This window comes from Triticum urartu, chromosome 5 (genome assembly GCF_003073215.2).
Source record: "Triticum urartu cultivar G1812 chromosome 5, Tu2.1, whole genome shotgun sequence".
Lineage (NCBI taxonomy): Eukaryota > Viridiplantae > Streptophyta > Magnoliopsida > Poales > Poaceae > Triticum > Triticum urartu.
This window is the reverse complement of record NC_053026.1, coordinates 653,162,847-653,171,676: the sequence shown is the minus strand read 5'-3', so window position 1 is coordinate 653,171,676 and position 8,830 is coordinate 653,162,847. Positions and strand designations below refer to the sequence as shown.

At 47.2% G+C, this 8,830-nt stretch overlaps 2 protein-coding genes across 2 annotated transcripts; both read left to right on the top strand.

The window, feature by feature from the left end:
* The first annotated feature begins 504 nt into the window (after nt 1–504).
* On the top strand, nt 505–3,032 carry LOC125511629. Its single transcript, XM_048677054.1, has 5 exons — nt 505–924; nt 1,007–1,105; nt 1,460–1,504; nt 2,246–2,383; nt 2,519–3,032. The coding sequence occupies exons 1-5, from the start codon at nt 574–576 to the stop codon at nt 2,855–2,857; spliced, it is 972 nt and encodes a 323-aa protein (XP_048533011.1). The 5' UTR covers nt 505–573; the 3' UTR covers nt 2,858–3,032.
* Nucleotides 3,033–3,183: 151 nt separating this feature from the next.
* LOC125511628 (DNA repair endonuclease UVH1) lies at nt 3,184–7,848 on the top strand. Its single transcript, XM_048677053.1, has 9 exons — nt 3,184–4,183; nt 4,284–4,510; nt 4,601–4,710; nt 5,004–5,156; nt 5,340–6,128; nt 6,359–6,469; nt 6,565–6,825; nt 6,989–7,212; nt 7,305–7,848. Exons 1-9 carry the CDS (start codon nt 3,282–3,284, stop codon nt 7,516–7,518), a joined length of 2,991 nt encoding a protein of 996 aa, XP_048533010.1. The 5' UTR covers nt 3,184–3,281; the 3' UTR covers nt 7,519–7,848.
* Nucleotides 7,849–8,830: the final 982 nt, after the last annotated feature.

The following is an 8,830-nucleotide window of genomic DNA, read 5'->3' as shown; positions in this document are numbered from 1 at the left end:
GAGACTTCTAAATGTACCAAGTCTTCTATTTCCAAATGAAAGTCCCTTCTTTTACTGTCAGCATAGCTCTTTTTTGTCTACTCTGTGCAGTTCGGAGTCGATGGCGTATAAGCCTTACATCCTAGAAATTTCCTCTCTTCAACCTCATCCCAATAAATCGGCATCGGTCTGGACGCCCGCAAAGCTCTCCCGCTTTGTTCCCGGTTTGCGGAGAAATGTGTGTCTGGACCACTCAGCTGACCGGTGTATGTCCGTGTTGGATGGCACAACACGTCCGAACGGACGGTCGCGGGCGGTTCACACAACGAAACAAACTTTAAAAAGGTTTGACCTAGGGTAATCATAAAAACTTCAATTAATTCAAAACGGAGAGAGCACTATTCGATGTCCAATTTGTTAAAAGGAAAAATTCAACAACATACATCGACTTTGTGTAGACAGGCACCAGTGTAGTAGTGGTGAGAGCGGGGGACAGTTTTTTCCCCTTGTTGAGGGGTACGATTCGATTCCGAAATCAACGCTTCAGTCGTCAAGACGACGACTGGGCAAAATCCCTCTCCGCCGGCCAGCCCAATGCCTCCCCCCACCCTCCCCCTCCCGCTCCCCGCCGCCCTCCGCGGCGGCAGGCCGTCCGACGCCCGCCGCCGGGGCCGCCTCGCCACCCTCGCCCTGGCCCTCCTCCTCGCCGCCCTCGCCCTCGCCGCCTACCTCTCCTCCCCCGGCGCCGCGCGGCCGCTCGCCGCCGCGGATAGCCGCTGCGGGGGAATCCAGGGCCTCGAGCTCTGGGGCCCCGCGGTCAACTGGGGCTCCAACCACCGCCTGCCCTCCGCCGCCGCCTGCTGCGCCTCCTGCAAGGCCCACCGCCGCTGCGACTCCTGGGTCTTCTGCGGGGACCGCCGCAGGTGCGGCAACCGCTTCGGTGAGGTACTCCCCGTCCCTCCCCTGCGCCTCTTGATCCTCGCAGGGCATCGTAATCTTATCAAGCGCTTGCGAATTGTGACTGCAGTGCTGGCTTAAGAAGCAAAATGATGCCATGGCTCCTTCTGTAATCGCGAGGGGGGAGGATGTCATCTGGACTTCTGGCCTCGTCTTCGGAAAATCACAGGTCTGTTGGCATCATGGAGCCAGAGAATTTCATTTCATAGTATGTCTTGAGATAATGTTCTGCCGATGAAATTTCGATTCAGCTCGCTGAGCATGTGGTGCAGTCCTATAATGTAGACAAATATTTGCATCGTATATTCTTTGCTTCAGAAGGAAAGAAGAACCAAACATCAGATGCTGGAATGCTTTAAAGAGAAAGAAGAATCAGACATCACATGCTGGAACAATTATTAAAAAAGAAAGAAGAACCAAACATTTTTTTGTTTGTTTAGAAACTGTGTCAGCTGACTCTTCTTATTATGATCTTCCCTGGTATGGATCTCATTCATAATCAAAGGTCTGCAACTTAATGTAGGGAATCGTGGGGCTGGAAACAAGTGCCGGCACGCTTCGCATCCAAGTAAGTTGTATTCTCTGTCTCTACCAGCTGGGCCAAGGATATTTTCAAGGTGTTAAAGTATTCTGAGGGACCATTTCTAGAACACTTTCAGTGTTTGGCCTTTTTAGTTTTCCTTGATGACAACCGCAACCGGAAGATGGTAGAGTGGTGTTCACACTTATTTCATTACACACGAGCATATTTTTTCAAGCTGCTAAAGCTGCAAGTTCTAAACGGAGTTTACAGAATGCTGTTTCAGCTTATCGAGACAAATGCTTTGCCATATGGATGGTTTTTTAAATGGGGAAACAATTGTGGCAGAGGCCCACCAAATGATTTTTCTAAATATCGTTAGATCCATGGCTGCTCTGGCTTGGATTTATGCGTTTGACATGTCCAGTTCCTAAATGTCCGTTTATTGTTCGGCTCTTATTCTTACAAATAGTTTCCCAGCAAGAATATGTCAAGTAAACATCTATTCTAAGTGATTGTTCTGTTGCTAGCCTAGGCTCTTAAATAGTGTAGCCGATAATACATTTCGTTTTGTCACGGAGCTAATTCTGTCTTGATGATTCCCATCAATTCGTATTTAGTCATAAAGCTTATTCCCCTGGATGATCCATTTCAGTGCTTCGTCTTCATACTGAAAAGGCAGCTTGTACTTTGAGCTGACTGGAAATATTCTGTAATTTTTGTTTCCCTCGGTATCATATACTGCATTCTTGTCCCTTTCTCTAATACATATACTTCCATTGCACCCAGTTGCTACCTGATTGTGCACCCCATTCTGTGGATTACTTCATCGAGCTATTGCGCCTGCACAACTGCGCTGGATGCAGATTCTATCGCGCCGAAGGCCGTGGGGCCCTGTGGGACGCAAAAGGAGACCACGTAAAAAATGTATGGCGTCTATGGTTCTTTAACCATCTTGCGTCTTGCATAAGAGGGAGTCCAAAGTGACATTTGTGTTTCTGGAATTGCCTCTTGGTAAGGACTGTCGGCCTACTGACGAATGTTTCTTCTGGGTGCAACTAGGCTGCATTTGGTCCACCATACGCGGTGCTGCAAGGGACGCTGGAAGTCGACGGCGTAGCCTTCAAGGAGATGCCGAAAGAAGGGTGCTCGACGGTGAGAAGGGGGTCCGTGGCGTGGATTGGGTCAGGGCCAGAGTTCCTGATCAGCCTAGCGGACCATGAGGAGTGGAGAGACGCCTACACGGTGTTCGGCTCCGTGCTGCCGGAGGACTTGGCCATCGCCGAGGAGATGGCGATGCTCCCCACCAGCACAGACGTCTGGAGCGGTGTGACCGTCAGGCTGCTGAAGGACCCGGTGTATATCAAGGTGAAGAGAAGAAGCAACACGACTGCCTATTGAGCTCGCCGGCGATTTTGTTGTTGTTCTTATTTCACTTGAGATGTAGCAGTAGTGCCAAAAGATAAGAACACAAATTACATGTCCAAAGAAAGAAAGAAAGAAAATAGAGGAGGTTTGAAGAGAACTGTTACACCTGTGGATTTCGTGGCCATTTTACAGAAGAAAATTTCCCCAATTTGTTGTTTGTTCTGATGTTTTTTTTTTTCTGTTGATGAATGATGAGGAATGTTTTGCTTTGATGTTTTTTTTGAGAAAGAAATCATGTTGGTTGATGGGCCGGGTAGGCACCAAAATTGAGACGGCCCACGGGCCATAGGCGGTACAGGAAGAAAGGGGAAGTCGCCGTGGAAGGGGAGGGAAGTGGAGGAGAGGCACCCAAGAGTAGACGAACGGAACCAGCTCGCCGCCGCCGCCGTCGCCGTCGATGCTGCCGTTCGAGGAGCAGGCGGTGGCGGACCTCCTGGAGGACCCCAACGGAGGGCTGGTGGTGGTCTCCTCCGGCCTCCCGCTCGCCTCCCTCGCCGCCACGCTCCTGCTCCACCTCCACCACCAATCCACATCCTCCTCCCCCTCCTCCTCCTCCGGCGGCGGGGGCGGCGGATGCTTCCTCATCCTCTCCGCCCCGGACGCCCTCAAGGACCAAATCCGGCGCCGCCTCGTCGAATCCCAGCTCCTGCAGGTCCACGACGTGGCCTCCGACGTCCCCGCCGCCCACCGCCGCACGCTCTACTCCTCCGGGGAGGGCGTGGCGCTCTTCCTCACCCCGCGCGTGCTCGCCGCGGACCTCCTCACCGCCCACCTCCTCCCCTCCCGCGTCCAGGCCCTGCTCCTCCTCGCCGCGCACCGCTCCTCCGACACCTCCGCCGACGCCTTCATCGCCCGCCTCCTGCGCCAGCACCGCCTCCTCCCCGTTTACGCCTTCTCCGACCGCCCCCACGCCATGGTCGCCGGCTTCGCCAAGGCCGAGCGCACCATGAAGAGCCTCTACATCCGCCGCCTCCACCTCTGGCCGCGCTTCCACGTTCTCGCCGCCGCCGACCTCGAGCGCTCCCCGCCGGAGGTCATCGACGTCCGCGTGCCCATGACGCACCCCATGGTCGGCATCCAGGCCGCCATCCTCGACGCCATGGACGCCTGCCTCAAGGAGCTCAGGCGGACCTACAAGGTCGATGTCGAGGACCTCACCATTGACAAGGGCCTCTTCAAGTCCTTCGACGAGATTGTCAGGAGGCAGCTCGACCCCATCTGGCACACCCTCGGCAAGAAGACCAAGCAGCTCGTCGCCGACCTCAGGACGCTACGCAAGCTGCTCGATTACCTTGGCAGGTAGTAATCCACACTATTAATCTGCTTGGTGTAGCAACACAAATTGTGCACATAAGTGGACAGTCAGGCACCCTCTTTATGCTCTTTAGATGATGGCTAGGTATGATGCCGTGACATACTTGAAGTATCTGGACACTCTGAGAGTGTCTGAAGGTGTTCGATCGGTTTGGATGTTGGCTGAATCAAGCCACAAGATATTTGAGCTTGCAAAAAGGCGTGTTTACCAGATTGTGAGACCGGATGGCACAAGGGTTTCAATTGCCAAGGGCACGCCAACGAAGAAGAGGAAGGTGACACCCAGTAGTAGCAAGAAAGGAAAAGAAACTGGTAGCGGCTATTAGCCCCTTGTTTTCCATTAATATACTCTGTTTTCTCCTAAGTAAACATTTAGTATAACAGATGGTCACTGTCCTGCAGAAAATGAGGATTCTGCTGCTAACAAGGATGACGCTCAGAAGGTAAATGCAGAGGCTTCCTTTCTACTGGAGGAGGTTTTGGAGGAAGCACCAAAATGGAAAGTATTACGGGTGAGAGGTTCCGTTCTTGTTTCTCAGTTTTCTTCCAAGCAGCACTCAGCATTACTTATTTATTTACTTCATACATCACAGGAGAAAAAATCCTTTAGATTGGCACTTCTGTTCCATTCCACCTACATTTTATACTAAATGTTAAATATAAACTATAGCTCACTTTTCTTGTTTTGTTCTTGTAGCAACTCCCCCCTACTTACTACATAGTTCAAGTAGATTATTTATCATCTAGACACTCTTTACCTCTATTACAAATGTTTTTACCTGATATCCTTCACACATCTTTGCAGGAACTGTTACAAGAGATAGCCGAAGAACAGAGAAAGGGAGATCGTGTCGTACATGAAGATGAAAATAATGAATGTGGCATAGTCTTAGTAGCATGCAAAGATGAGCGCTCATGCTTGCAGCTGCAGGAATGCATATCGAGAAGTCCCCAGCAGGTAACTGCAGTGTGTCTTAAATGCAGTTAGATCAATCTAATAGCACAGTTGCTATTTAATTTTCATTGCCTTTCTGCACATATGTATCCTTTTCTTCTTAAATGCAAGTTTATTTCTTACTAGCTAAAACTCGTCAGTTTAACCATGTGAACCCTTCATAACACTTTAACTTGTTTTAACAAGGTTATGCGAGAAGAGTGGGAGAAGTACTTGCTTGGGAAAGCCGAGCTGTTCGGATTACATAAAAAGAAGAAGAAACGATCTCAGCAACCAAAAGGGTTTGGTGTCCTGGATGGGGAATTTCCCACAGGGTCTAATGAGAATGAGAATGAGAATGCAGGGCCAGTAAGCATTAGCAAGCTTGAGACTAATGCTTTACTTGCTGCCGCCTCTGGTATAAGCAGTTTAACTAAGGAAGCAGATGCCAAGGAGGATTCAGTTCCCAGCTGCGGCAAGAAAGGTTCTGTAAAGGGAAAAGGAAAGAGGGTGCCAAAGAAACCCCTGACAAAGAGACAAGCCAGTAAAAGGAAAAATAAAAGTACTACAGAAAATGATAATTGCCAAGGTACTGATGTGGAATCATCAGGCAAAACAGATGAACAGTCTGATATTAATGTCTCTAAGGTGTCTGCTGAAGATGCTCCTGCTCCAGCCTCCACTTCTGACAATGTTGAAGACTTTATTGATGCCAAAATGCTACCTCCTGTGCAATTTTATGCCCTAGACAGTGATCAGCATGTACTAGACATATGGAAACCATCCGTAATTATTGTCTATCATCCAGACATGACCTTTGTCAGAGAAATTGAGGTATACAAGGCAGAAAACCCATCACAGAAGCTGAGAGTTTACTTTCTTTTTTATGAGGAATCTTCTGAGGTGCAAAAGTTTGAGTCGAGCATCCGCCGAGAAAATGAAGCATTTGAATCATTGATCAGACAGAAGTCCCTGATGATGATACCTGTTGATCAGGTGGTGTTTCAGTTGAATCTCTCCATTAATAAAAGATGTTACCCTAGTAGTAACTTCTGCTTGGCCTTAGCCAAGCATTTACCATGTGAATGATGCTGCATAATGGTTTCATGAAATGGCTGCTATGCTTTAATCAAGCAGATATGATGTTTATTTTAACTTCTAACCACCATTGCATGGGCAGAAAATGCTGGCTTACACTTTATGAATGCTGTCTTATTTCTCTTCAGAGTGGCCGTTGCATTGGACCAACTCCGGCAAATGAACCAGAACCTCTTTTGTCTCAGAATTCACTGACAAGAAAGGCAGGTGGTAGAAAGCCAACAGGGAAGGATATGCAGGTGACACTACTGATCCTTATTTTGATTTTGATAAAGAAACCACATGTCATGTTTCTGTCTGAATTCCTAAATTGTTCAGCACTGTATTCTTCCAGGTTATTGTAGACATGCGGGAGTTCATGAGCAGTCTTCCCAATGTACTGCACCAGAAGGGTATTCGAATAATACCGGTGACGCTGGAAGTTGGCGACTATGTTCTTTCTCCCTTGATATGTGTTGAAAGAAAAAGTATTGCAGACTTGTACCAGAGCTTTGCTTCTGGTCGTCTCTACAATCAGGTCGAGACCATGATTAGGTATTACAAGATCCCAGTGCTTCTGATAGAGTTCTCACAAGATAAGAGCTTCTCCTTTCAGGTATTTTTCATGCTAGTTTGTCATATACAGATGGTCTCCACAAAGGGTTGTCCTATTCGTATGAGTAAATCATAATTCATTTCCATGGGAAACAGAGTCCAGTATTCATTGTTGGTTGCACCTGATGGTCTGCTTACTACTGGTGTGCTCATTTCTCTCGCAGTCTGCAAGCGAAGTTGGGGACGACGTGTCTCCGACAAACATAATCTCGAAGTTGTCACTGCTAGTCCTGCATTTCCCCCGGCTTCGCATCGTGTGGTCCCGCAGCCTGCATGCGACAGCAGATATATTCATGTCGCTGAAATCAAACCAGGACGAACCTGATGAGAACAAGGCGATGAGAGTGGGCGTGCCGTTGGAGGATGGGGTCGTGGAAGACGACGTGAGGTAAAACTAACATGTGTATCTGGATGTGGCAAAGCAGATATAATTACTATTGATGATATGTTATGGTTAACGGTAAAATTGTGGATTGTCAGGGCCGAGAACTACAACACATCCGCGATCGAGTTCCTGAGACGGCTCCCTGGCGTGACGGACTCCAACTACAGAGCGATAATGGACGGATGCAATAGCCTGGCAGAGCTCGCGCTGCTACCGGTAGAGAGGCTAGCGGAGCTGATGGGCAGCCAGAAGGGTGCCCGCACGCTCAAGGAGTTTCTGGATGCCAAGTGTCCCAGCATGATCTCATAGCATAGCATCAAACTCTAGTGGTCTGGTGAAGTGAGCTCTTGGGAGAGTTCTTGTTAGGTAAGTTGGGCTAGGTTATTTGGTAGTGTAATGGAGATCACATTTGTGTGAGGAGGACTGGCAATTGGGTAATTGAATTCCATCCAAATCTAATGGTAAATATGTGATTGCTCTTAGGAAAGCTGGCTTAATGATGCTGTAAATAAATTTGGCTTGAGCAGGTTAGAGTTGAGTAGAAGCTCTGGAACAAAATGATCTGGATCTCTCAAAACTTGTACTGTACTTTTAAATGGAAAAAGTAGAACACGAAATGCATAAGAATATTTTGTATAATGTTCTAATGTCACAAGACAAAAAAACGAGTCACTAGTTTTTTGGATTTCTTCTTACCATTAATGATATTTGGCACAATACAAAAGTGTATTGGTGTGGATATCAGATTAAATATCGCAACTCTTTTTTCAGATGGTTTAATCTTTTGTTCATTTGCAAATATTTTAGTAACATGCTTCACCGTTCATGAAAATATATGTACTCTCTCCATTTACTTATACAAGGTCACTATAGAATATACCTTTTGCATCTATACAAGACCACCAACAGTAATCGAGGCAAAAAATGATGTTTCCTCCTACTAACTTGTTTAATATCAGCTTCTTCCTCCATTCATGTAGTCATAATGACACTCAACTTCTTCCTTCATTCAGTTTTCTTGCATGCATACAGTGTATTAATGATCCTAGTAAACAAGAAAAAAAATTGGATTGTAAAACATGTATTAAATTTTACCTTGGTACCTGTGATTTGAGTTTGTGGCCTTGTATATAAAAATGGAAGGAGTATTTCAATAGACAAAGTTCAATAAATGAAATTCAAAACGGGGCAAATTTGGCAGAAGTCTCTGGAACCTTTTTTTTAGGGAGCTTTGGTGCATCTAGGGGGAAATCTTACAGAATTGTAGTTAGAGGTGAGATGGCAACATTTAACTGGGGAGGAAGGGGCCAGCTTGAAATTAGTGTGTGGTGGTGGTGGGGGACTAGTTGAGGAGAGTCCGTAAGGCCTTGTGCAATGTTCGTAAGGAGGATCAAAACCCACGTTTGATGCTTTGATGTCTCGAGAATATTCTTTTAGTGGGAGACGATGTCCCCGTCGATATCAAGGTGACAATAATGAATTTGTTAATCTCAAGACCTGTCGGTTTAATCTCTCGAAGGTGCTCATATGGACGGGGTATGAGTCCATTCATTCATATGGGTGAGTGTGCGTGTTTGTAAGCGTTTGCGTCTATACCATGATTAAAAGAAGATGGTCAAAG

What these genes read in the sequence shown, in the direction of transcription:
- LOC125511629 (XM_048677054.1), top strand. Translation starts at nt 574, where the DNA reads ATGCCTCCCCCCACCCTCCCCCTCCCGCTCCCCGCCGCCCTCCGCGGC. An exon ending in GCGGCAACCGCTTCGGTGAG is followed by an intron (nt 925 to 1,006) that starts GTACTCCCCGTC and finishes TTGTGACTGCAG; the next exon opens with TGCTGGCTTAAGAAGCAAAA. An exon ending in CCGGCACGCTTCGCATCCAA is followed by an intron (nt 1,505 to 2,245) that starts GTAAGTTGTATT and finishes CATTGCACCCAG; the next exon opens with TTGCTACCTGATTGTGCACC.
- LOC125511628 (XM_048677053.1), top strand. Translation starts at nt 3,282, where the DNA reads ATGCTGCCGTTCGAGGAGCAGGCGGTGGCGGACCTCCTGGAGGACCCC. An exon ending in CAAGAAAGGAAAAGAAACTG is followed by an intron (nt 4,511 to 4,600) that starts GTAGCGGCTATT and finishes ACTGTCCTGCAG; the next exon opens with AAAATGAGGATTCTGCTGCT. An exon ending in CAAAATGGAAAGTATTACGG is followed by an intron (nt 4,711 to 5,003) that starts GTGAGAGGTTCC and finishes ACATCTTTGCAG; the next exon opens with GAACTGTTACAAGAGATAGC.